The sequence below is a fragment of the Petromyzon marinus genome, chromosome 52 (genome assembly GCF_048934315.1).
Source record: "Petromyzon marinus isolate PM22_M1 ecotype Great Lakes invasive population chromosome 52, UKy_Petmar_22M1.pri1.0, whole genome shotgun sequence".
NCBI classification, from domain to species: Eukaryota; Metazoa; Chordata; class Hyperoartia; order Petromyzontiformes; family Petromyzontidae; genus Petromyzon; species Petromyzon marinus.
The window spans coordinates 1,629,220-1,656,441 of NC_133718.1; the positions used below are offsets into that span (position 1 = coordinate 1,629,220).

Genomic DNA, 27,222 nt, shown 5'->3' on the forward strand with positions numbered 1-27,222 from the left:
AGACGCTGCTGCTGAGACTGGACCATGCTACTAAGAGATGGGGCCTTACCATCAGCCCCACCAAAACTAAGCACCTGCCTGGGTATTTTGTACCATCGGACACTCCACCCCCACAACTCCCAATCGTTTATGGGGCAGTTGTGGAGCGAGTGGAGAGTTTCCCATACCTGGGCAGTGTGCTCATGACCGGCTCCAGTTTAACAGCAGAGGTCTCACTCCGAATCAGTCGAGCAGCATTATCTTTTCATCGGTTGCGTAACGCTGTGTGGAAGCTACCTGGTCTGTCGCTCCGCACTAAGCTTCAGGTCTTCTCAGCCACGGTAATTCCCTCCCTTCTCTACGCTTGCGAAACTTGGACCCCCCTAATGGAACATCTTCGCCGGTTAGAAACATTTAGGCTGGCCTGCCTACGATCCATCCTGGGTTTAACCAGGCTGGATTGTGTGAGGAGCTCACAAATCCTTGAAAGATCTGGGCAAAGTCCCATCGGTGAGCTCATCCGGCAGGCAAGGCTGCGTTGGCTGGGTCATGTAGCCCGCATGCCCAGCCACCGCATGCCGAAACAGCTTTTGTTCGGCCGGATCGAGGGGGCTAAACGGGCGCGGCACGGGCTAAAGAAGAGATGGAGTGATGTGGTACAGGAGGACGTGGAGCTGAGTGGACTTGCCGATGACTGGTACCAGCGGTGTCAAGATCGGCTTCTGTGGAGGAGGCTCGTGAAGGACGCTACTGGGCACTTGGAGGCAGTCGCCCTCCAACAACAACGGAGGGCGGAGGAGCGACGCTCACAACAACGAGCGGAGCGCCGGGTGGCTAAAGCACAGCAGGTTGGCACAGTAGGGGGCACAGGTGGTGCACCAGCCAGTCATCTCAGTCAGTCGACCCGTGGCACCTGGGTCTGCCCCGTGACCCCCTGCCCGCGGGCGTTCGACACTTCACGTGGCCTCAAGGTGCACATGGCCTGGCACAAGCGTCGTGGTGACGTCACCGCCACTTAGTGGCGAATGGCGGTTGTTGTTGTTGTGTCCCTGTGTGTGTGTGACAGCGCGTGTTTGAGTGTGTTTGTGAGCGTGTTTGTGTGTGTGTGTGACAGCGCGTGTTTGAGTGTGTGAGAGCGTGCGAGCGCGTGGTGGTGGTGTGAGCGGGTGGTGGTAGTGAGCGCGTGGTTTGTGGTGTGAGCGTGTGGTGGTTGTGGTGATGTGAGCGCGTGGTTGTGGTAGTGAGCGCGTGGTGGTGGTGGTGACGTGAGCGCGTGGTGGTGGTGACGTGAGCGCGTGGTTGTGGTAGTGAGCGCGTGGTGGTGGTGTGAGCGTGTGGTGGTGTGAGCGTGGTGGTGGTGGTGATGTGAGCGTGTGGTGGTGGTGGTAGTGTGAGCGCGTGGTGGTAGTGTGAGCGTGTGGTGGTGGTGGCGGTGTGAGCGCGTGGTGGTGGAGTGAGCGTGTGGTGGTAGTGTGAGCGTGTGGTGGTGTGAGCGCGTGGTGGTGGAGTGAGCGTGTGGTGGTGGTGGTGTGAGCGCGTGGTGGTGGTGGTGGTGGTGGTGTGAGCGTGTGGTGGTGATGTGAGCGTGTGCCAGTCATCTCAGTCAGTCGACCCATGGCACCTGCTGGGTCTGCCGCTTGACCTCCTTGCCAGCGGGCGTTTGACGCTTCACGTGGCCTCACGAGAATGGAAATGCCGCAGGAGGAGCGGCCTGGGTGCTGCCGTGGTTCCCGGGACGCGCGTGGCGTGTCCGTGACTGGAGAAGGCCGCCCAGTTACAACTTGGGGGTGAGGGTACGGGGGGTGGTGGCCAGGTTTTAGGAGCAAAAGCTGAGAATCCACTGTCAACTGGCAAATATATATATATTTTTACGTGAATATAAAGTTATTTATTTTCGTAATAAATGCTAGTTGCTGAAAATAAAAATTCTGGACACGTAATGTAAACTAAACCATTAACACAATAACCAGGTAAGGTCCACTGAGGTATAAATAGATCTTTTTTCAAAAGCGACCTGGCTTTCACAAATGATGGCACAACGAAGTGGGCTCATCATCATCACGTGGACATTTATAGCAGTAGGAAAATACTCTGAACGCGTGGTGATGTCGATTCGAAATGCGGAGGGGAAAAACCGGAGGACCCGGAGAAAAATCCATGCGACCACGGGTAGAGAGAGACACCGCAAACTCCGTCAGGGTCGGAATCGATCCCACGACTTCCTGTATACCAGGCGAGGTCGTCAACATCTCCTAGCCACGTTGATGATGATGATGAAAGAGAGAGACGCAAACTCCAAATAAACAGCAGACATCGTCAGGGTCGGGATCGAACCCACAACCTCTTGTACACCAGGCGAGGTCGTTAACATCTCCTAGCCACCGTGACGCCCTACTGCGATCGCTGCTTCGAATGGCAACAACGGGGGAGTTGGCGATTTCCGATTGCATAACGGAGGTTGCGTGCCTCGTCGACCAACACCAACACCCGCCACTCGACACCGATTGACGGTGACACCACCAGGGCGACCGTGCCAGGCCGGGTGCACTTTGAGGCCGTCACGTGAAGTGTCCACGGCTCGCTGCCGCTGGCATGACGGGAGGGGGGGGGTGGGGGGCACGGGGGACCTGACCCAGCAGGTTCACCCACCGAACGACTGCCTGAGGTGGCCGGCAGATGCACCAGCTGCGCCCCCTACTGTGCCAACCGGCACAGTCGTGAGCGTCACAACCTTTTGGCCTCCCTCCGTTTGTTGCTGGAGGGTCGACTGCCTGCACCCCCCCCACCTCCCTACCACGTCGCTTGCCGACGGTACGACGGGAACGAGATGGACCCCCTACCTGCCCCCCCCCCCCCAGACACATCCTGTGCGGTGGCTGGACCTGACCCGCTACTGCACTTCGCAAGGATCCCGCGCTCACCGTTATCATCACGAGATCGTTTTAAAAACCCCCAGCAGAGCCTCACTGTTCAGGAGGGTCCTGACAAGTTTTCTTGTTGTTGTTGCAGCCGTCGGGGTGACGATGATTGCTGCATATATACAGGGACTTCTCTACTTACGAACGAGGAAGGTTCCAGAGGTCTGTTCGTAAGTCGATTTGTTCGTAAGTCCAACTTTACACTAAACCCGGGGAATGGTAGATGCCACTGGTTCATCACGTTCTGCAGATGTAGATGCCACTGGTTCTTCACGTTCTGTAGATGTAGATGCCACTGGTTCTTCACGTTCTGTAGATGTAGATGCCACTGGTTCTTCACGTTCTGCAGATGTAGATGCTACTGGTTCTTCACGTTCTGTAGATGTAGATGCCACTGGTTCTTCACGTTCTGTAGATGTAGATGCCACTGGTTCTTCACGTTCTGCAGATGTAGATGCTACTGGTTCTTCATGTTCTGCAGATGTAGATGCCACTGGTTCTTCGTGTTCTGTAGATGTAAATGCCACTGGTTCTTCACGTTCTGTAGATGTAGATGCCACTGGTTCTTCATGTTCTGCAGATGTAGATGCCACTGGTTCTTCACGTTCTGTAGATGTAGATGCCACTGGTTCTTCACGTTCTGTAGATGTAGATGCCACTGGTTCTTCACGTTCTGTAGATGTAGATGCCACTGGTTCTTCACGTTCTGTAGATGTAGATGCCACTGGTTCTTCACGTTCTGTAGATGTAGATGCCACTGGTTCTTCACGTTCTGTAGATGTAGATGCCACTGGTTCTTCACGTTCTGCAGATGTAGATGCTACTGGTTCTTCATGTTCTGCAGATGTAGATGCCACTGGGTCTTCGTGTTCTGTAGATGTAGATGCCACTGGTTCTTCACGTTCTGTAGATGTAGATGCCACTGGTTCTTCATGTTCTGTAGATGTAGATGCCACTGGTTCTTCACGTTCTGTAGATGTAGATGCCACTGGTTCTTCATGTTCTGTAGATGTAGATGCCACTGGTTCTTCACGTTCTGCAGATGTAGATGCTACTGGTTCTTCACGTTCTGTAGATGTAGATGCCACTGGTTCTTCACGTTCTGTAGATGTAGATGCCACTGGTTCTTCACGTTCTGCAGATGTAGATGCTACTGGTTCTTCATGTTCTGCAGATGTAGATGCCACTGGTTCTTCGTGTTCTGTAGATGTAAATGCCACTGGTTCTTCACGTTCTGTAGATGTAGATGCCACTGGTTCTTCACGTTCTGTAGATGTAGATGCCACTGGTTCTTCACGTTCTGTAGATGTAGATGCCACTGGTTCTTCACGTTCTGTAGATGTAGATGCCACTGGTTCTTCACGTTCTGTAGATGTAGATGCCACTGGTTCTTCACGTTCTGTAGATGTAGATGCCACTGGTTCTTCACGTTCTGCAGATGTAGATGCTACTGGTTCTTCATGTTCTGCAGATGTAGATGCCACTGGGTCTTCGTGTTCTGTAGATGTAGATGCCACTGGTTCTTCACGTTCTGTAGATGTAGATGCCACTGGTTCTTCATGTTCTGTAGATGTAGATGCCACTGGTTCTTCACGTTCTGTAGATGTAGATGCCACTGGTTCTTCATGTTCTGTAGATGTAGATGCCACTGGTTCTTCACGTTCTGCAGATGTAGATGCCACCACCTCCATCTATTGCGCGGCGGTTGAACTTACGATTCTCGGTCCAAACGGGCAACTGGACATACGGATCAGGTTAATTCGTATATCTGTAACTTCGTAAGTAGAATGTTCGTAAGTAGAGGAGTCCATGCATTCCAATTTATTTACTTGTGGGTAATTTAGTTTGAAAAATGGGACCGTGATGCCGACCCACACAGGGTCAACTCTTGCGAACGACCTCACGGGATCTTTAACGTCCACTGTGGAGCAGACAGCGCGTGGTATTTTTAAAAATTGATTTTCACGGTAATCAGAATATTTATCCTGGAGGAAACCCGTAGAGCCGTGAAGCTCTTTTTCCCCACTCGCAGATATCCACGCACCGCTCTGACTCCACAATGCGGGACCGCGAGACTGAGGCAACCTTGTCAGCGGCCTGCAAACCAAAATGTTTGTATCCCTCCCTGCAGTAAGAATAAGATGAAGGAGAAGATGATGGAGATGATGAAGAAGATGAAGACAAAGAATAAGATGATGAAGAAGATGAAGAATATGAAGAAGATGAGGAAGATGATGAAGATGAAAAAGGTGAAGAAGAAGATGAAGAAGAGGAATAATCGTCTATCCCAGGGGGGGGAATCGGCAGCAACCTTTCATAAGGAGGAGGAGACGTGTGTTGGGGTTTCTCTCTCGTTTGTATTTTGTCTCCGACCAAAATAGTCGGGAGGAGGCCCCGCACACGCCGAGCCCGCGCGCACACAAACTCGACAACCACCACCAGTCGTCGTGAGACTTCATGAACAAAACACGCTGATGGAGACAACGTCGTCTTTGCCCCCCCCCTCCGCCCGCCGCTGCCTCTTAGTTGTTCTGTAACAATCCAGTTTGGGCTGTTGTGTATTTCGTCGTCGTCGTCGTCACCAAAGACCCCCGTCAGTGACCCACATTCATCCCCTTGCCATGTTTAAAGCAATCGTCGTTGCGTTAAATTACCAATTTTAAGGTTTGGGTGGGCGGGGCGGGGTATTTTTTTTTCTTAAGAAAAATACAAAACGGGTTGCCCGCAAATGCAGGGGGGAGGGGATGGGGGGGGCAGCCAAAGAGTCGCAATGGGGGAGTTGGATTGGGTGAGGGGGGGGGCAACGAGACAGCGTAACGAGACGGTGACTAAATCGAGTACCGAAACGGGAGAGGGGGTGTGGTGTGCAATGTGTTTAGACGCCCCAACACGGCTGTGTCGGCGCGTGTGCGCGTATCTGCACGTGTCTGCGCGTGCGCGCGTGTGTGCGTGTGCGTGTCTGCGCGTGTGGGATCGCAGCGCCGCGCTCAGGCACTCGCGTCGGTGTGGAGGGCCTCGGGGCGATGGGCCGGTCCCCGTCCTGCTGGGTCCTCAGTACGGACCAGGCCCCTCCCCCCCTTCCCTTCTCCGCAGTCCGCCTCGACGCGACTGTCGTGCCCCAGCCGCCAAAGGGCGCCCGCGACGCAGAGGACGCCCGCTTGTATTGTTGTTTTATTGTTGTTTTATTGTTGTTTTGCCGGTCGACGGCCTCTGCGGTAAACGACCGCCTTCTAAAAGTCTCTCCCCGGGGGGGGGGGGGTCCCTCCGTCGTCGGTCGCGCTCCCTCCGGCGCTGGCTCCTGGGACTCGCGTTCGGGGCGCACTTCGAGCTCAGCGGCCCCCGTCATCATCGATGTCACTCACCGTGCTTCGTCAGACCACGTGCCCCAATGAGGCCGTCGACAACGTTCGAGCCACCCACCCCCCCACAGCACCCCCCCACAGCACCCCCCCCCCCCCCACAGCACCCCCCACCTATTCCGCCAGTGCAACTAAAACGTCTCCTCGGTGCTGGGCGTCACGATGAAGATGCTGGAGACGAGGCAACACGCTCCCGTGTTGTGGCGACTATCCAGGCAGCCATGCGCGCTTGGGACGGGGTTCCCGGGCACAATGTGTGTGTGTGTATGTGGAGAGACAGACCTCGACTTACGAACACTCGACTTATGACTACCCACGACTAACGAAGCAGCTTCCATGAAATATATATATGTTTTTCGTACCATGACTTAAAAAAGAAAACCCTCACTTGCAAATTGAACCGCGGCACTAATTTGTCCAGCTGTGCGATCCTCCGCGAGATGTAAATGAGCAGGCCTCGACTTCCGAACCAACTAGACTTAGGAACGGGTATCGGGAGCACATTGTGTCCGTAAGTCGAGGACTGCTCGCATTGTTCAAATTATTTCGCGCCGTACGTAGACAACCGCGCACATCGGAGGAGCGGGGGTGTGGGGAGGAAGAATAAGAAACGAAACACAACAACAAGGAGCTCTGAAGATATTGAGTTTGCAATCTAGAGAAGGAATTCAACTGTCCCGACCTGGCCCCCTGGGCCTCCCGGCCTCCCCTGTCCAATGTGCAGTCCCCCCCCCCCCCCTTCGTAGCCGTGTCGCCCAGCAAGCCCCTACGCGAATCTCGAAACCTCTCCATCGCCTTGCCACGCCACTCTCATCTCCTTCCATGCCCCCTCCTCTCGTCCTCTTCATTCCAAATTTTCTCTCTGCCTCTCTCTCCCTCCGTCTCCCTGTGCCTCCACCCCCCAATCCCCGTTTTCCGTCTTTCTTCCTCCTCGCACCCCTCCACTGGAATCGACTTCCCCTGTACATTGAGCAGCACTGCACATAGACTCAACACTGCCCATAGACTCAGCACTGCACATAGACTCAACACTGCACATAGACTCAGCACTGCCCATAGACGCAACACTGCCCATAGACGCAACACTGCCCATAGACTCAGCGCTGTCCATAGACTCAGCGCTGCCCATAGACTCAGCACGGCCCATAGACTCAGCACGGCCCATAGACTCAGCGCCGCCCATAGACTCAGCACCGCCCATAGACTCAGCACTGCACCATAGACTCAACACTGCCCATAGACTCAGCACGGCCCATAGACTCAGCACTGCACCATAGACTCAGCACTGCCCATAGACTCAGCACTGCCCATAGACTCAGCACTGTCCATAGACTCAGCACTGCCCATAGACTCAGCGCTACCCATAGACTCAGCACTGCCCATAGACTCAGCACTGCCCATAGACTCAGCACTGTCCATAGACTCAGCGCTGCCCATAGACTCAGCGCTGTCCATAGACTCAGCACTGCACATAGACTCAGCACGGCCCATAGACTCAGCACTGCCCATAGACTCAACACTGCCCATAGACTCAGCACTGTCCATAGACTCAGCGCTGCCCATAGACTCAGCGCTGTCCATAGACTCAGCACTGCACATAGACTCAGCACGGCCCATAGACTCAGCACGGCCCATAGACTCAGAACTGCACCATAGACTCAGCACTGCCCATAGACTCAGCACTGCCCATAGACTCAGCGCTACCCATAGACTCAGCACTGCCCATAGACTCAGCACTGCCCATAGACTCAGCACTGCCCATAGACTCAGCGCTGCCCATAGACTCAGCACTGCCCATAGACTCAGCACTGCCCATAGACTCAGCGCGGCCCATAGACTCAGCACTGCACCATAGACTCAGCACTGCCCATAGACTCAGCACTGCCCATAGACTCAGCACTGCCCATAGACTCAGCACTGTCCATAGACTCAGCACTGCCCATAGACTCAGCACTGCACATAGACTCAGCACTGCCCATAGACTCAGCACTGTCCATAGACTCAGCGCTACCCATAGACTCAGCACTGCCCATAGACTCAGCACTGCCCATAGACTCAGCACTGCCCATAGACTCAGCGCTGCCCATAGACTCAGCACTGCCCATAGACTCAGCACTGCCCATAGACTCAGCGCGGCCCATAGACTCAGCACTGCACCATAGACTCAGCACTGCCCATAGACTCAGCACTGCCCATAGACTCAGCACTGCCCATAGACTCAGCGCTGCCCATAGACTCAGCACTGTCCATAGACTCAGCACTGCCCATAGACTCAGCACTGCACATAGACTCAGCACTGCCCATAGACTCAGCACTGTCCATAGACTCAGCGCTACCCATAGACTCAGCACTGCCCATAGACTCAACACTGCCCATAGACTCAGCACTGCCCATAGACTCAGCACCGCCCATAGACTCAGCACTGTCCATAGACTCAGCACTGCCCATAGACTCAGCACTGTCCATAGACTCAGCACTGCACCATAGACTCAACACTGCCCATAGACTCAGCACTGCCCATAGACACAGCACTGTCCATACACTCAGCACTATCCATAGACTCAGCACTGTCCATAGACTCAGCACTGTCCATAGACTCAGCTCTGCCCATAGACTCAACACTCTCCATAGACTCAACACTGACCCTGGACATGAATCAGTCGTCCTCCTTAACATCATTTAATTCCTCTCTCAAAGCCTCACCCCCTCTTCTCTATCCCCCATTCCCTTCCTCTTCCCTCCCCTCGCCCCTCCACTCCTCAGCTGTCTCTACCCTGTAGCCCTGTGGTGACCTCCACGTGCCCTCTGCTACGGTCACCCATTCCTCAACCTCTTGCGCAGCCCCTGCCATCTAAACCAGTCGAGTGTTTTGCTACCGATTATTAAGCTATGCAAATCGCCCTGAGCCAAGGCGCTCTACGAATAAAAAAATGTGTTTCAGAGCTGTACAGTTCGACTCCAGTGAACACCCTGGTTAACGCTGTGGTTGGAGCCTCACGGTGGCGTGATGTCGTGGATTCAATGCCGAACCTGACACCTGGATATTTGGAGCTTTTATGTCTCTCTCCCCGTGGTCGTGTGGATTTTTCTGCGGGTCCTCCGGGTTTTCCCTCCACATTTAGAATGAACATCACGCGTTTAGAGTAATTGGCTACTGCTATAAATTTCCACGTGATGATGATGATAAGCACTGTCATTTGTGGTGGCCAGGTTACTTCTGAAAAAGAGCTATACACAGCTCACTGGGCCTTACCTGGTAAATAAAAAAAATCGTTTCGTATACAGTTTATCTGTACGAATACTACGCACCGTCTGCTTCGTATTAGACATCAAAAGGTTCCACGAGGTAATTCGTACGGGTATATAGGCCATTGTAGTGCCAGCGTGATTTTTAGAATTATGCCAAATTTGACAAATTGTAAAAACGCCCCCGCCAATGACTCGCTTGGCATTGCTCCGTGAGCAGTAAATCATCGCCACCCCCCCCCCCCCCCGTTAAATTGTGCAGCTTTTCTGCCAGGCTGGGCTGGGTTTTGCCAAGGGCATCGCACAACCGCCACCGACAATAATAATGGTAATGGTTTATTTAATAATAATAATGGTAATGATTTATACGGGAAAGCCACGAGGAGGAGTCTTAGGACTCTTGTTTCAGGAGGGTCCTGCTGCATTTATTTTTCTTTTAAGATGTTTCCAGCCAATTAATTACGCGAGTTGTGTTTATTATTCATGTGGGAAGGAAACCGGAGCAGCCGGAGAAACCCCCACGCGTGTGAGCGAGGGTGCAACGCTCCATTCCACGTACAGATGGCAACAGATGGCGATTAGTCCACACTTTGGTGTACCAACTTCTCGCGTGCTGTGGTACGGGCTTCCTAATCGACGCCCACCAACCCTTGCTGCTTCCTCCACGATGCTGCCGGATTAAAGGCAGCCCACGTGCAGCAGCGCAACCACCACCACCGCCACCACCACCACCACCAACGCCGCCGTTACCACCACCGCCACCACTGCCACCACCACAGCCACCACCACAGCCACCACCACCATCAACGCCACAACCACCACCGCCCGGCACTTTTTACCCAGGCAAACGGACAGCACAGACTTTAGATATATGTTGGCGTCATAGCTAACAGTTACATATGTTTAAGAATGGCACGGTAAAAAAAAAATAAGTTGTACAATTAGGAATCATTATTTATGTATGTTTTTTGTACTTCAAATCTCATCAATGATTCTCACACAACGTCTGGGCCACGTGGGAGGACCCTCTTCAAAAGAGAGTCACGGGACTTGGAAAGCCTTTTCCTGGGTTAAACAAGCGTGGTGATGATGATGATGATTATTATAAAATGTAATCAATTAGGATAACACACACACAGTAGTGCAATCGTCGCTCCAGATTGCAACAAAATATCTTAGCAGGAGCCTCCTGAAAAGACGGTGATGATGATAATATTCATAATAAAGGTTGGTTTCGTGTGGACCAATCAGTTTCAAGGACAATGCATATATTATCATAGTATGTTTTTTTTGTTTGCATTTTGACTGCAGGTATTGTGGTTAATGCAGACATGGATCCTTGTAAGAAGGTTTCAGTTTTGTTGCCAGAAAATAGGGGGAAAAACCCTATTATTTTTTTAATTAAAGGTTGTTTTCTTTTGGTTTAGGTTGTGTAAATATAAAATGTGTCGTGAACCCACCGACAACCGACACAGCCAACGAGTGAAGGTTTGTCGCGTAAACAAAACGCGCCAATCAGTTACTCGCTTCGGCACACACCGGTTATGTTTTGGAGAGTCACCCCTCGACCACGGTTACAATTTGAGCATCGTGACTTGTCGCTGGCGATTACAACAACAACAACAACCACCAGCCTCACCGGGCGAACTCGCCCCCCCCCCCCCCCCCAAATAAAAACAACTTACACTATCAATAATATTGTTCGAGAAAGCCTACGCATTAATAATACAATTATAACCATAATGACCTCTTTCATCTTGAAGTATCTGACAGCGCCGTACGTAGCAGTAGTAGTAACAATGTGAGACACCCCCCACCCCCCACCCCCACCACGGCCGCCTTCGTATCTCCTCAAGGCCGCTGGAAGGCCGCGTGGTGCAGGCGCACGGCCCCGCCGCCCAGGAAGCCGAAGGCCGGGTAGACGGGTGACGAGCAGTCGAAGGGCCGCTCCCACAGCAGCCGCATGGCCCCGTCCGAGGCGTCGAACAGGGCGGCCGTGCCGCGCTCGCGGTCCACGGCCACGGCGAGCACGGCCGGCAGGGCCACGGCGCGGCAGCAACCGGAGGCGCCACCGGCGCGGGGCCCGCGGGGCAGGAGGAGCTTGCCGGCGGCCGCGGTCACGAGCAGCGCACTGGGGGAGGGCGCCTCAGCCTCCTCGCTGCCGCTGTCGTGGCCGCTGTCCTGCTCGTACCTGGCGGGTGGGGGCCGCGGTTGTGGGGAGAGGGGGGGGGGGCATTGCAGCGGTGTCAGGGACTGTTCGCTGTTGGATGAGGGTGGTGGTGTCAGGGTCTGTCCACTGTTGGATGAGGGTGGCGGTGTCAGGGTCTGTCCACTGTTGGATGAGGGTGGTGGTGTCAGGGTCTGTTCGCTGCTGGATGAGGGTGGTGGTGTCAGGGTCTGTCCGCTGTTGGATGAGGGTGGTGGTGTCAGGGTCTGTCCGCTGTTGGATGAGGGTGGAGGCGTCAGGGTCTGTTCACTGCTGGATGAGGGTGGTGGTGTCAGGGTCTGTTCGCTGTTGGATGAGGGTTGTGGTGTCAGGGTCTGTCCGCTGCTGGATGAGGGTGGTGGTGTCAGGGTCTGTCCGCTGCTGGATGAGGGTGGTGGTGTCAGGGTCTGTTCGCTGTTGGATGAGGGTGGTGGTGTCAGGGTCTGTCCACTATTGGATGAGGGTGGAGGTGTCAGGGTCTGTCCACTGTTGGATGAGGGTGGTGGTGTCAGGGTCTGTCCGCTGCTGGATGAGGGTGGTGGTGTCAGGGACTGTCCACTGCTGGATGAGGGTGGTGGTGTCAGGGTCTGTCCGCTGCTGGATGAGGGTGGTGGTGTCAGGGTCTGTCCACTGCTGGATGAGGGTGGTGGTGTCAGGGTCTGTCCACTGCTGGATGAGGGTGGTGGTGTCAGGGTCTGTCCACTGTTGGATGAGGGTGGTGGTGTCAGGGTCTGTCCGCTGCTGGATGAGGGTGGTGGTGTCAGGGTCTGTCCGCTGCTGGATGAGGGTGGTGGTGTCAGGGACTGTCCACTGCTGGATGAGGGTGGTGGTGTCAGGGTCTGTCCACTGTTGGATGAGGGTGGTGGTGTCAGGGTCTGTCCACTGTTGGATGAGGGTGGTGGTGTCAGGGTCTGTTCGCTGCTGGATGAGGGTGGAGGCGTCAGGGTCTGTTCACTGTTGGATGAGGGTGGAGGCGTCAGGGTCTGTCCGCTGTTGGATGAGGGTGGTGGTGTCAGGGTCTGTCCACTGTTGGATGAGGGTGGTGGTGTCAGGGTCTGTCCACTGTTGGATGAGGGTGGTGGTGTCAGGGTCTGTCCACTGCTGGATGAGGGTGGTGGTGTCAGGGTCTGTCCACTGTTGGATGAGGGTGGTGGTGTCAGGGTCTGTCCGCTGCTGGATGAGGGTGGTGGTGTCAGGGTCTGTCCGCTGCTGGATGAGGGTGGTGGTGTCAGGGACTGTCCACTGCTGGATGAGGGTGGTGGTGTCAGGGTCTGTCCACTGTTGGATGAGGGTGGTGGTGTCAGGGTCTGTCCACTGTTGGATGAGGGTGGTGGTGTCAGGGTCTGTTCGCTGCTGGATGAGGGTGGAGGCGTCAGGGTCTGTTCACTGTTGGATGAGGGTGGAGGCGTCAGGGTCTGTCCGCTGTTGGATGAGGGTGGTGGTGTCAGGGTCTGTCCACTGTTGGATGAGGGTGGTGGTGTCAGGGTCTGTCCGCTGTTGGATGAGGGTGGTGGTGTCAGGGTCTGTCCACTGCTGGATGAGGGTGGCGGTGTCAGGGTCTGTCCGCTGCTGGATGAGGGTGGTGGTGTCAGGGTCTGTCCACTGTTGGATGAGGGTGGTGGTGTCAGGGTCTGTCCGCTGTTGGATGAGGGTGGTGGTGTCAGGGTCTGTCCACTGCTGGATGAGGGTGGTGGTGTCAGGGTCTGTCCACTGCTGGATGAGGGTGGTGGTGTCAGGGTCTGTCCACTGCTGGATGAGGGTGGCGGTGTCAGGGTCTGTCCGCTGTTGGATGAGGGTGGTGGTGTCAGGGTCTGTCCGCTGCTGGATGAGGGTGGCGGTGTCAGGGTCTGTCCACTGCTACATGAAGGTGGTGGTGTCAGGGTCTGTCCACTGCTGGATGAGGGTGGTGGTGTCAGGGTCTGTCCACTGCTGGATGAGGGTGGCGGTGTCAGGGTCTGTCCGCTGTTGGATGAGGGTGGTGGTGTCAGGGTCTGTCCACTGTTGGATGAGGGTGGTAGTGTCAGGGTCTGTCCACTGCTACATGAAGGTGGTGGTGTCAGGGTCTGTCCGCTGTTGGATGAGGGTGGTGGTGTCAGGGTCTGTCCGCTGTTGGATGATGGTGGCGGTGTCAGAGTCTGTCCCCTGCTACATGAGGGTGGTGGTGTCAGGGTCTGTCCGCTGTTGGATGAGGGTGGTGGTGTCAGGGTCTGTCCACTGCTGGATGAGGGTGGTGGTGTCAGGGACTGTCCGCTGGTGGATGATGGTGGTGGTGTCAGGGTCTGTCCACTGCTGGATGAGGGTGGTGGTGTCAGGGTCTGTCCACTGCTGGATGAGGGTGGTGGTGTCAGGGTCTGTCCACTGCTGGATGAGAGTGGTGGTGTCAGGGTCTGTCCGCTGCTGGATGAGGGTGGTGGTGTCAGGGTCTGTCCACTGCTGGATGAGGGTGGCGGTGTCAGGGTCTGTCCACTGTTGGATGAGGGTGGTGGTGTCAGGGTCTGTCCGCTGTTGGATGAGGGTGGTGGTGTCAGGGTCTGTCCACTGCTGGATGAGGGTGGTGGTGTCAGGGTCTGTCCACTGCTGGATGAGGGTGGTGGTGTCAGGGTCTGTCCACTGCTGGATGAGGGTGGCGGTGTCAGGGTCTGTCCGCTGTTGGATGAGGGTGGTGGTGTCAGGGTCTGTCCACTGCTGGATGAGGGTGGAGGTGTCAGGGACTGTCCACTGTTGGATGAGGGTGGTGGTGTCAGGGTCTGTCCACTGCTGGATGAGGGTGGTGGTGTCAGAGTCTGTCCACTGCTGGATGAGGGTGGTGGTGTCAGGGTCTGTCCACTGCTGGATGACGGTGGTGGTGTCAGGGTCTGTCCACTGCTGGATGAGGGTGGTGGTGTCAGGGTCTGTCCACTGTTGGATGAGGGTGGCGGTGTCAGGGTCTGTCCGCTGCTGGATGAGGGTGGTGGTGTCAGGGACTGTCCGCTGCTGGATGATGGTGGTGGTGTCAGGGTCTGTCCACTGCTGGATGAGGGTGGTCATGTCAGGGTCTGTCCACTGTTGGATGAGGGTGGTGGTGTCAGGGTCTGTCCACTGCTGGATGAGGGTGGAGGTGTCAGGGACTGTCCACTGTTGGATGAGGGTGGTGGTGTCAGGGTCTGTCCACTGCTGGATGAGGGTGGTGGTGTCAGAGTCTGTCCACTGCTGGATGAGGGTGGTGGTGTCAGGGTCTGTCCATTGCTGGATGAGGGTGGTGGTGTCAGGGACTTTCCACTGCTGGATGAGAGTGGTGGTGTCAGGGTCTGTCCACTGTTGGATGAGGGTGGAGGTGTCAGGGTCTGTCCACTGTTGGATGAGGGTGGTGGTGTCAGGGTCTGTTCGCTGCTGGATGAGGGTGGTGGTGTCAGGGACTGTCCACTGTTGGATGAGGGTGGTGGTGTCAGGGTCTGTCCGCTGCTGGATGAGGGTGGTGGTGTCAGGGACTGTCCACTGTTGGATGAGGGTGGTGGTGTCAGGGTCTGTCCACTGTTGGATGACGGTGGTGGTGTCAGGGTCTGTCCACTGCTGGATGAGGGTGGTGGTGTCAGGGTCTGTCCGCTGTTGGATGAGGGTGGTGGTGTCAGGGTCTGTCCGCTGCTGGATGAGGGTGGTGGTGTCAGGGTCTGTCCACTGCTGGATGAGGGTGGAGGTGTCAGTGTCTGTCCGCTGTTGGATGAGGGTGGTGGTGTCAGGGTCTGTCCGCTGTTGGATGAGGGTGGAGGTGTCAGGGTCTGTCCGCTGTTGGATGAGGGTGGAGGTGTCAGGGTCTGTCCACTGCTGGATGACGGTGGTGGTGTCAGGGACTGTCCACTGCTGGATGAGAGTGGTGGTGTCAGGAACTGTCCACTGCTGGATGAGGGTGGTGGTGTCAGGGTCTGTCCGCTGTTGGATGAGGGTGGTGGTGTCAGGGTCTGTCCGGAGGCCGCAGGGCGAGTACGAGAGCCTGTGGACCGTGCGCAAGGGGAGAGGTGGGCGATTTTGCGGCCTTTGGCTGCCGTTCTGTTGCCAGTCTCGACCGGCCACGCGCACCACGAATGCACCGGGCTCCATCATCAATATCGTCATCACCGTCAGTCACCATCATCAACGTCGTCAACTTAATGAGTACCATACTCATCATTTTCAGAATCGTCATCCCATTCTCCTCTTCTACCTCGTCTCCTCCTCACCCTGCTCCTCATTACCACCACCAACCCACCACTAAATCACTCCACCACTGCACCACCATACCCAACCACCACTCGACTGCAACCCCACCCCGCCACAACACCGCCACATGACTACACCACCACCAAACCGCATGGTCTTCTGCGGCCGTCTGGAACGCTCTCTCTTCCGACACTGGAGTTACGTACTTTTAAATCATCACCTAGATTGACAATCTCTTTTCTTTGGAACTGTTTTTTTTAGTTGAGCTTGATGTCCTTTCCCCGCACCTCTGATGAGCACAGTTGGCTACGTACGGTGCAAAATAAGTTCAACATCATACATACACACCACCCAACCACCACCCCCCCCCCCCCCCCCATCACACCGCGCCCTAACTACCACACCACCAGCAGCACCACCACACCACCTCACCACCCAACCACTCCACCACAACACCACTCCATGACGACCACATCGCCATCCAACTACCAAACCACAGCACCACCACAGCACCACCACACCACAGCACAACCACAGCACCAACACACCACCAACACAGCACCACCACACCACAGCACCATCACAGCACCACCACACCACAGCACCACCACAGCACCACCACAGCACCACCACACCACAGCACCACCACAGCACAACAGCACCACCACAGCACCACCACAGCACCACCAAAGCACAACCACAGCACCATCACACCACCACACCACAGCACCACCACAGCACCACCACAGCACCACCACACCACCACAGCACCACCACAGCACCACCACACCACAGCACCACCACAGCACAACAGCACCACCACAGCACCACCACAGCACCACCAAAGCACAACCACAGCACCATCACACCACCACACCACAGCACCACCACAGCACCACCACAGCACCACCACACCACAGCACCAACACAGCACAACAGCACCACCACAGCACCGCCACAGCACAACCACAGCACCATCACACCACCACACCACAGCACCACCACAGCACCACCACAGCACCACCACAACACAGCACCACCACAGCACCACAGCACCACAGCACCACCACCACACCAGCACCACCACAGCACCACAGCACCACAGCACCATCACAGCACCACAACCACAGCACCACCACTCCCACAGCACCACAGCACCACAGCACCACCACCACACCACAACAGCACCACCACTCCCCACGCCCTCCCACCTGGGGCTGTGCACGTCCCCGCGAGCGCCGCTGCCGCCGCCGCCACCGCCGGCGGCGCTGCGGAACCACTCGTGCAGCTTGCTCTCGGCCACCACCCCGACGCGCACCACGAACGAGTCGGGCAGCACGCGCAGCGCCCAGCAGGCGCGCCCGCGCACCGCCAGCGGCGCGTCGCCCACCACGAAGTCCACCGGGAGGCACACGGCCGGCGGGGCCGGCGGGGCCGGCGAGGGCCGCTCGGCGGCGAGCACCGCGGCGAGGCCGGCGACGGAGCGGGCGCACAGCCCGTCCTTGCTGATGCTCAGACGCTCGCGGCTGCAGCCGCAGCCCGCGTCGAAGCGGAAGCGGAGGACTGGGGGGGGGGAGGAGGGGTTTGGGGGGAGGGGTTTGGGGGGAGGGGTTTGGGGGGAGGGGTTTGGGGGGGGGGTTTGGGGGGAGGGGTTTGGGGGGAGGGGTTTGGGGGGAGGGGTTTGGGGGGAGGGGTTTGGGGGGAGGGGTTTGGGGGGAGGGGTTTGGGGGGAGGGGGTAAGAAGTAGAGATGAGGAGGAGAATGCGGAGGAGGAGGTCGAAGGGGTGGAATTGGGAGAAGGGATGAGAAGTGGGGTGCGATGATGCAGAGGGGGAAGGATGATGGAGATGAAGAGATGAGGAGATGAAGGATGATGGAGAGATGAAGGAGAGATGAAGGAGAGATGAAGGAGAGATGAAGGAGAGATGAAGGAGCGGGCGGGAGGTGGGGGGGGGGGTGAATGAGGGGAGAAGATGGAAGAGGAGGGTGATTATTAATAATAATAATAAATAATACAGCTGTCCAGGTCCCAGTGTCTGACTCGGCGTGTGTCCACGTGTATGTACCTGTGTCCGGCAAAACAACCCCCTACCCCCTCGTTGGTGCTGGACGGTAACACTGTGGTGAGCAGTGCCATGAGGGAAGGGCCAATTTTGATTGGACATTCCCCTCATGACGTTTATGGCCACCACAGCGGCCAAAGGGGGCTTGGATTGGTGTGCGGGGCTGGTAACCCCTCCACCTTCCAATAAATTACCACTAAACCACGAAAAATATATCAAACGAGGTTTGTACCTGGAGGGCCCGGGGGGGACAGGCGTCTATGACGTCCCCTGGCCAAACCCTATTTGGTGGAGCCAGGAGACTGAATTCTTACCCTCGGGGTTCCTCCAGAAACATCAAAAAGCCACTGCGGGTGGCCACATGGAATGCTTGAATGCTGATGATCTGGTAATTGCTGCTCACTCACAGGAGGAGTTGGAGGCACAGCTGCTGAACCTGGAGCTTGCCACTAAGAGGAGGGGCCTTACCATCAGCCCCACCAAAATTAAGCACCTGCCTGGGTATTTTGTACTATCGGGCACTCCACCCCGACAACTCACAATTGGTGATGGGGTAGTTGTGGAGAGAGTGGAGAGTTTCCCATACCTGCGCACTGTGCTCACGATCGGTTCCGGTTTGACAGCAGAGGTCTAACTCCGAATCAGTCGAGCAGCATAATATGTTTATCGGTTGCGTAACGCTGTGTGGAAGCTACCTGGTCTGTCGCTCCGCACCAAGCTTCAGGTCTTCTCAGCCACAGTCATGCCCTCTCCTATCTACGCTTGCGAAACGTGGACCCCCCTAACGGAACATCTTCGCCGGTTAGAAAGATTTAGGCTGGCCTGCCTACAATCCATCCTGGGTTTAACCAGGCTGGATTGTGTGAAGAGTTCACATATCCTTGAAAGATCTGGGCAAAGTCCCATCGGTGAGCTCCTCCGGCAGGCAAGGCTGCGTTGGCTGGGTCATGTAGCCCCCGCATGCCCAGCCACCACCACCTCGTCACCGGTGTGGCCTTCACCTGGCGCAGGCGGCGTCCTCACCACGACCTCGTCGCTCCACGCCCCCGCGCCCACCTCGTTGGCGCCGCGCACCCGCACTGCGTAGGCCGCCCCCTCCTCAAACGCCGCCGCCACCGCCGCCGACGCAGACGCTGACACGGAGCGCGACCCCGCGTCCTCGGGGCCCGCGTCCTGGGGGGCGCCCCCGTCGGCGAACAGCTCCCCTCCGTCCACCCACACCGCCGGCCTTTCAGAACCGACGTCGCCGCCGCCGCCGCCGCCGCCGCCGGCGGCACCGCCGAGAAGAGGGTTCGCCACTCCGTTGCCCGCGCCGGCCGCGCCGGAGCCGTCCGGCGCCAGCGGGCGGAACTCGAGGCGGTAGGAGCGCACCGACGGGCAGCCCTGTGGCAGGGTCCAGCACAGCGCCAAGCGGCTGTAGACGAAGCAGCGGCGAGGGTCGAGGGTCGGCGCGTCTGGAACTGCGCGCCAGTGTGGGGGGGTGGGGGGGGGGGGTGGGGGGGGGGGGGTGGGGGGGTTTGACAGTGAGGTTTGGTCAAAACGCAGCCCGGATTTCGCGTCCCGAACGATCGTGCCACGGTGGCTCTTGGATATGTTAACGAGCAGCTGCAGTAGCGGCATTGCATCCCGCTTCGAAAACTCAGCAGGACCATTATGAGACCTCCTTTGCCAGTAACAAGATATAGGAATAGGTTTTACCCTTTTAACTGGCACAAAAAAAAAAACTGACACCTTTATTCAAGGTATCATGTCTGCAATAACTGCAACACAAGCAGTCAAAATGCAAACAAAAAAGACAACTCTGATAATGATATGCACTGTCCTTGAATTTGATTGGTCCACACCCGAGACGGCTTTCTTTAGAGCCTAGTCTCCATTGGTGTTGGACCAGAAGACGCCAAAAGGCGTACAACTCAAAAACAGCGCACTATCAGAGCCCTCAATACTCTGATAGTGTGCTGTTTTTGAGTTGTACGCCTTTTGGCGTCTTCTGGTCCAACACCAATGGAGACTCAGCAGGACCAGTTAGAACATCACCCAGCCGTTGGCTATGAGTTGTTAACTACCACGCCTGGTATACAGGAGCTCGTGGGTTTGATCTCGACCCTGATGCTTGCTGTATATTTAGAGTTTGCGATGTCTCTCTCTCTCCCTGTGGTCGCGTTGATTTTTCTCCGGGTCCTCCGGTTTTTCTCCTCCACGTTGAGAATCAACGTCGCGCGTTTAGAGTTGTTTGGCTGCTGCTATACATGTCCACGCGATGATGACGATGATGATGACAAGCCACTTTCATTGGGCTATCACTTGTGATAGCCAGGTCGCTTCTGAAAAAGAGCTACACTCCTCAGGGGGCCTTACCTGGTAAAAGTTAAGCCGAGTAAGTGAAGCTAGATTACGTTTACAGCCGTTGCTAATGGGAGGTTGCGGGGGAAGGACAACAAACTAGCGGACACACAAAGTCGTTTTTAAAGAAATTCGTTTTCAATCCGGATGATGATGAAGAAGATGATGATGATTTAAAAGTTCGTAGCTCCCAGTGGCATCATAACCATCGCTGGGGAGACAAAGGCGGCCGGGTGTGTGGACCACACCACCGGCCCTTTCCCCCCCGCCTCGTGCGCCCTTCTGGTCACCGTGAAGGTGCTCGCTAACAGCAAGGGGGACCTTTGTCTCTATAGTTATCGTTGCTGTTGACGTTATTGTTGTTGTTGTTGTTGCGTGTTGTTGTTATTGTTGTGTTGTTGTTGCGTGTTGTTGTTATTGTTGTGTTGTTGTTGTTGTTCTGAGCGTCGCACCTCTGCGGAAGGAGAGGTTGGCGAGCATCTCCGCCTCCCGGGACACGTCGAGGGTGAAGCCTCCGAAGGCGGTGTCCACCACGGGCGGACCCAGGCTCTTGAGAGACTCCAACGCTCGGCAGATCCTGGAGGGGGAGACAACGGGGGTCGGCACGGGGGTCGGCACGAGACTGGGCAGGCGGACAAATCGAGAGGAGGCGCGGGGAGGGGGGTGCGCGCGTGCAAGCGAGCGAGCGAACGACCAAGCCAGCAAGTGACCTAGTCCATGAGCCAGCGAGTGACCTAGCCACCGAACCAGCCAGCGAGTGAGCCAGCCCGTGAGCCAGCGAGTGAGTTAGCCACCGAACCAGCCAGCGTGTGAGTTAGCCACCGAACCAGCCAGCGTGTGAGTTAGCCCGTGAGCCAGCCAGCGAACCAGCGAGTGAGCCAGATCGTGAGCTAGTTAATGAGTTAGCCAGCGACACAGCAAACCAGTCAGCCCGTGAGCCAGCCAGCGAACCAGCGAGTGAGCTAGACCGTGAGCCAGTTAATGAGTTAGCCAGCGACACAGCAAACCAGTCAGCCCGTGAGCCAGCCAGCGAACCAGAGAGTGAGCCAGCCCATGAGCCAGTTAATGAGTTAGCCAGCGACACAGCAAACCAGTCAGCCCGTGAGCCAGCCAGCGAACCAGCGAGTGAGCTAGACCGTGAGCTAGTTAATGAGTTAGCCAGCGAGCCAGCCAGCGAACCAGTCAGCCCGTGAGCCAGCCAGCGAACCAGCGAGTGAGCCAGTCCGTGAGCCAGTTAATGAGTTAGCCAGCGAGCCAGCCAGCGAACCAGTCAGCCCGTGAGCCAGCCAGCGAACGAGCCAGCCATTGATCCAGCCAGCGAGTGAGCCAGCCCGTGAGCCAGCAAGTGAGTCAGCCAGCGAACCAGCGAGTGAGCCAGCCAGCGAGCGAGCCGGCCGGGCGTCTCACCGCACGTGCAGGTGCTTGGCGGTCTGCACGAAGCACGCCTGGTCGGCCTCCTTGAGCACCTCCTGGGCGTAGCCGACGAGGCCGCGGCCGTCGAGGAGGCCCGCGTGCTCCGCCAGGCTCTCGCGCAGCGCCCGCAGGCGCCCCTCCACGCCGTCGCTCACGGCCAGCGCGAGCGCCTGACGCCGCTCGTCCACGGTGCGCCCCAGCAGCGTCGTGGACTCCGCCACGCTGAGCTGCGCCCGTCGCCCGCTCTTCTGCGGTGGAGGGGTGGCAGCGGTGGAGGGGTGGCAGCGGTGGAGGGGTGGCAGCGGTGGAGGGGTGGCAGCGGTGGAGGGGTGGCAGCGGTGGAGGGGTGGCAGCGGTGGAGGGGTGGCAGCGGTGGAGGGGTGGCAGCGGTGGAGGGGTGGCAGCGGTGGAGGGGTGGCAGCGGTGGAGGGGTGGCAGCGGTGGAGGGGTGGCAGCGGTGGAGGGGTGGCAGCGGTGGAGGGGTGGCAGCGGTGGAGGGGTGGCAGCGGTGGAGGGGTGGCAGCGGTGGAGGGGTGGCAGCGGTGGAGGGGTGGCAGCGGTGGAGGGGTGGCAGCGGCGTCGATGTTTGCGCAACGATTTTTGTCCCCCGCCCCCACCACCCTTGCACCTCTCCGATTAGCGCGGTTGGCTACGTACGGTGCGAAAGAAGTTCGACTTACATGCGAAGGTTAATCCTCCACCACCCACTCCCCGTTAGCGAGCAGCACCGATGACAAGACACAGGCAAAGTTCCCTCCCGTATAGCCTGAACAGGCTGTTGGGGCAAGTGCTGTTAGCGAGCAGCACCTATGACAAGACAAAGTTCCCCCGTATAGCCTGAACAGGCTGTTGGGGCAAGTGCTGTTAGCGAGCAGCACCTATGACAAGACAAAGTTCCCCCGTATAGCCTGAACACGCTGTTGGGGCAAGTGCTGTTAGCGAGCAGCACCTATGACAAGACAAAGTTCCCCCGTATAGCCTGAACAGGCTGTTGGGGCAAGTGCTGTTAGCGAGCAGCACCTATGACAAGACAAAGTTCCCCCGTATAGCCTGAACACGCTGTTGGGGCAAGTGCTGTTAGCGAGCAGCACCTATGACAAGACAAAGTTCCGCCGTATAGCCTGAACAGGCTGTTGGGGCAAGTGCTGTTAGCAAGCAGCACCTATGAAGGCCGGCAGGGCACACGAGAGGGGTGGGTGGCCAGTATCGAACTTTTTTGGCTCGCCATCGAACAAAAACGATCACCGCATCGCGCACTTTCACATCCACTTCGGCGGACGTCTGGAACACTCTCTTCTTTCTTCCAATATAGAAATCCACTGGAGCTATGCACTTTTAAATCATGATCTAGATTTACAAATAATTTCTTTAGAACTGCTTTTTGCCTTTAGATTGTTGTCCTTCCCCTGCACCTCCGATTATCACGGTTGGATACGTACGTTGCGAAAGAAGTTCAACTTAGATATGTAGAGGTCAGTTTAACACGTAGGCTTTCGCGACCAATATTATTCATAATAAAGGTTTTTGGGTTAGATCGCGTTTATTTATAAATGTGTCGTAACCCTCCACCACCCGACACGGCCAATCAGCAAAGAAAAGTGTCACGTTGACAAAAGACAAATAATTCACTACTTCAGCCCACCGGTGTGTTGAAGAGTTAATCCACATTTACAGTTTGAGTACGACGTTTCGCTGGTAAATACTTCCAGCATCATCGGGCAATTCGCCAGAATGGTAAAGCCCTCGCTTGCTCCCGGTTTTATATAGAGCAGAAGAGTGACGTCATCACTTAACTCATCAGGTGCAGTGATTAGAGGCGGAGGGGGGGGGGGGTAATGTAATTATATAATCGATTAGTAATCAGTCATTGGTTATGATTAGTAATGAGTTGTAGATTAGTAATTCTTTAAATCAAAATGTAATGTGTATTATTTAATAATACGCTTCCAGGCCGCACTGAGCCGGTAGCTGTCAGAGCGATTAAAGTTATTCTTGTTCCTCTCAATTTCAATGGATTCTCTAATTAGTCTTTGCCAGTAATAATTAGTTTTACACACCACTGCAACATTGTCAAAATCAATTGAGTGTCCTTGTTGACAAGCATGTTCTGCCACTGCCGACAGTTGTGTTTGAGATAATTTAATATTTCTCTGATGTTCTTTTAGTCTTACGCTGATGTTACGTCCCGTCTGCCCAATGTAGCAGCTGCCACATGAACAATTAATCCGATATACACCTTCTGTTGATAGTTTAGGTAATGCGTCTTTAGTGCAAGATACTAGTTTTTGAATTTTGTGTACTGTACCAAATCTTACTGTAATGTTTTGCTTTTGCAAAACGCGGGCTAATTTGTCAGTTACTCCTGAGATATATGGAATTTTTATTGTTTTAACAATCTGGTCGCTTTCAGTAGTATTGCTTTGCGATCGTGATTTGGCATTCAGTGCTCTGTTAATTTGAGCATTATTGTAGCCATTCTGTCGTAGTGCGTCTTTAACGTGTTTAATCTCTCTCACTAGACTCTCACCATCTGACACTGTTTTCGCCCGATGCACGAGCGTCTTAATAAGAGAGGATTTTTGAGCTGGATGATGATGTGATTCTGCATTCAGATAGGCATCAGTGTGCGTTTGCTTTCTGTAAACGCTGTGTGTTATTTTACCGTTTAGGCCATGTCCAAGCAAAATATCTAGGAATGGGAGTGTATTATTCACCTCCATTTCCATGGTGAACTGGATGGCCGGGTTTTGTGCATTGAGATGATTTAGAAAATCATTAAGTGTATCTTTACCATGTGGCCAGACAACCAAAGTGTCATCCACATACCTAAACCAAAAGGATGGTTTTAATGTGCTCGAGGCAAGTGCTCTTATTTCAAAGTTTTCCATGTACAAATTTGCTATAGCAGGGGATAAAGGAGAACCCATTGCTGCTCCTTCCTTTTGTTTAAAGAAATCCCCTCTCCATAAGAAGTAAGTGTTATTTAAGCAATGGCCAGCAAGTTTCGGAATATCTTTTTGTAAACTGGTATTCTTTACTAGTGTATCAAGTAATTTAAGCGATTCGTCCACTGGAACCTTAGTGAATAGAGAAATCACATCAAAGCTTACCAGAATATCATCAGGAGTAAGTTTAATATCTTTAATCACATTTACAAGATGTTCTGAATTTTTTTTTTTATGAATGAAGATGTCTTACCGATGTAGGGCTGTATTTGTTTGGTTATATATTTTGCTAATTGATATGTGGCAGAGCCAATTGTGCTGACTATGGGTCGTAATGGGATGCCGATTTTATGAATCTTTGGTAGCCCATAAAGTCTAGGTGGTTTTGAGGCCCTTGGCTTAATTAGGTATTGCTCATTTTTAGGGATTAATGAATTTGCAATTATTGCAGTGGTCTTACGTTCTAAAGTATTAGTTGGATCTCGTTTAATTTTAATGTAGGTACTTTCCTCTAGTAAATTTCTAATTTTATTATCATAATCGGCTCGTGACATCAGTACAGTAGTGCGGCCTTTATCAGCTGCTAGGATTTGGATATCCTTATTTACACGCAGCTCTCTTAAGGCTTTTGCCTCGTTAGAGCTAATATTTACTTTTGGAACTTTGTTATTCTCAATTATTTTAGCAACCTCATGTCTAGTCATCTCTGCCTCATTATGTGGAAGGAGTCTAACTGCTGATTCTACCTCAGCAATTATCTCATCCACTGGAATTGTGCGTGGGGTAACGGCAAAGTTAAGGCCTTTAGAAAGGATAGAGACCATGTCACCGGTTAATACAGTGTTGGTCAAGTTCAGTACAGTTTTGTTTTTACATTTTTGGGTTTCAGTAGGGATTTGTTTATTATGTAGTCTAGAAACTTGCTGGCCATTGCTTAAATAACACTTACTTCTTATGGAGAGGGGATTTCTTTAAACAAAAGGAAGGAGCAGCAATGGGTTCTCCTTTATCCCCTGCTATAGCAAATTTGTACATGGAAAACTTTGAAATAAGAGCACTTGCCTCGAGCACATTAAAACCATCCTTTTGGTTTAGGTATGTGGATGACACTTTGGTTGTCTGGCCACATGGTAAAGATACACTTAATGATTTTCTAAATCATCTCAATGCACAAAACCCGGCCATCCAGTTCACCATGGAAATGGAGGTGAATAATACACTCCCATTCCTAGATATTTTGCTTGGACATGGCCTAAACGGTAAAATAACACACAGCGTTTACAGAAAGCAAACGCACACTGATGCCTATCTGAATGCAGAATCACATCATCATCCAGCTCAAAAATCCTCTCTTATTAAGACGCTCGTGCATCGGGCGAAAACAGTGTCAGATGGTGAGAGTCTAGTGAGAGAGATTAAACACGTTAAAGACGCACTACGACAGAATGGCTACAATAATGCTCAAATTAACAGAGCACTGAATGCCAAATCACGATCGCAAAGCAATACTACTGAAAGCGACCAGATTGTTAAAACAATAAAAATTCCATATATCTCAGGAGTAACTGACAAATTAGCCCGCGTTTTGCAAAAGCAAAACATTACAGTAAGATTTGGTACAGTACACAAAATTCAAAAACTAGTATCTTGCACTAAAGACGCATTACCTAAACTATCAACAGAAGGTGTATATCGGATTAATTGTTCATGTGGCAGCTGCTACATTGGGCAGACGGGACGTAACATCAGCGTAAGACTAAAAGAACATCAGAGAAATATTAAATTATCTCAAACACAACTGTCGGCAGTGGCAGAACATGCTTGTCAACAAGGACACTCAATTGATTTTGACAATGTTGCAGTGGTGTGTAAAACTAATTATTACTGGCAAAGACTAATTAGAGAATCCATTGAAATTGAGAGGAACAAGAATAACTTTAATCGCTCTGACAGCTACCGGCTCAGTGCGGCCTGGAAGCGTATTATTAAATAATACACATTACATTTTGATTTAAAGAATTACTAATCTACAACTCATTACTAATCATAACCAATGACTGATTACTAATCGATTATATAATTACATTACCCCCCCCCCCCTCCGCCTCTAATCACTGCACCTGATGAGTTAAGTGATGACGTCACTCTTCTGCTCTATATAAAACCGGGAGCAAGCGAGGGCTTTACCATTCTGGCGAATTGCCCGATGATGCTGGAAGTATTTACCAGCGAAACGTCGTACTCAAACTGTAAATGTGGATTAACTCTTCAACACACCGGTGGGCTGAAGTAGTGAATTATTTGTCTTTTGTCAACGTGACACTTTTCTTTGCTGATTGGCCGTGTCGGGTGGTGGAGGGTTACGACACATTTATAAATAAACGCGATCTAACCCAAAAACCTTTATTATGAATATGTAGAGGTGTTAACTACGCGCTGTTGCGTAACCTGCATTGCCACCAGGGCAGTGCAGCATTACCCCTGGGTACAACGGTTGAGGTCAGTCGAGGTGAAACGGATCGTGGCCAGGGTTTGGTGCGAACCAATCAGACGGTTCCACGTGGGAATGTATGATTG

At 54.1% G+C, this 27,222-nt stretch overlaps 1 protein-coding gene across 1 annotated transcript in view; it reads right to left on the reverse strand.

The window, feature by feature from the left end:
• Positions 1-9,846: 9,846 nt before the first annotated feature.
• The window catches only part of TRIM46 (tripartite motif containing 46), a 36,619-nt gene continuing 19,243 nt past the window's right edge, over positions 9,847-27,222 (reverse strand). The window contains exons 8-12 of the mRNA XM_032973761.2: positions 21,695-21,948; positions 20,740-20,864; positions 18,946-19,404; positions 17,093-17,444; positions 9,847-11,693 (exon numbers count right to left, since the gene is read on the reverse strand). Coding sequence (XP_032829652.1) covers positions 11,354-11,693; positions 17,093-17,444; positions 18,946-19,404; positions 20,740-20,864; positions 21,695-21,948 — 1,530 coding nt within the window. The 3' untranslated portion in view covers positions 9,847-11,353. The remainder of the gene's footprint in view (positions 11,694-17,092; positions 17,445-18,945; positions 19,405-20,739; positions 20,865-21,694; positions 21,949-27,222) is intronic.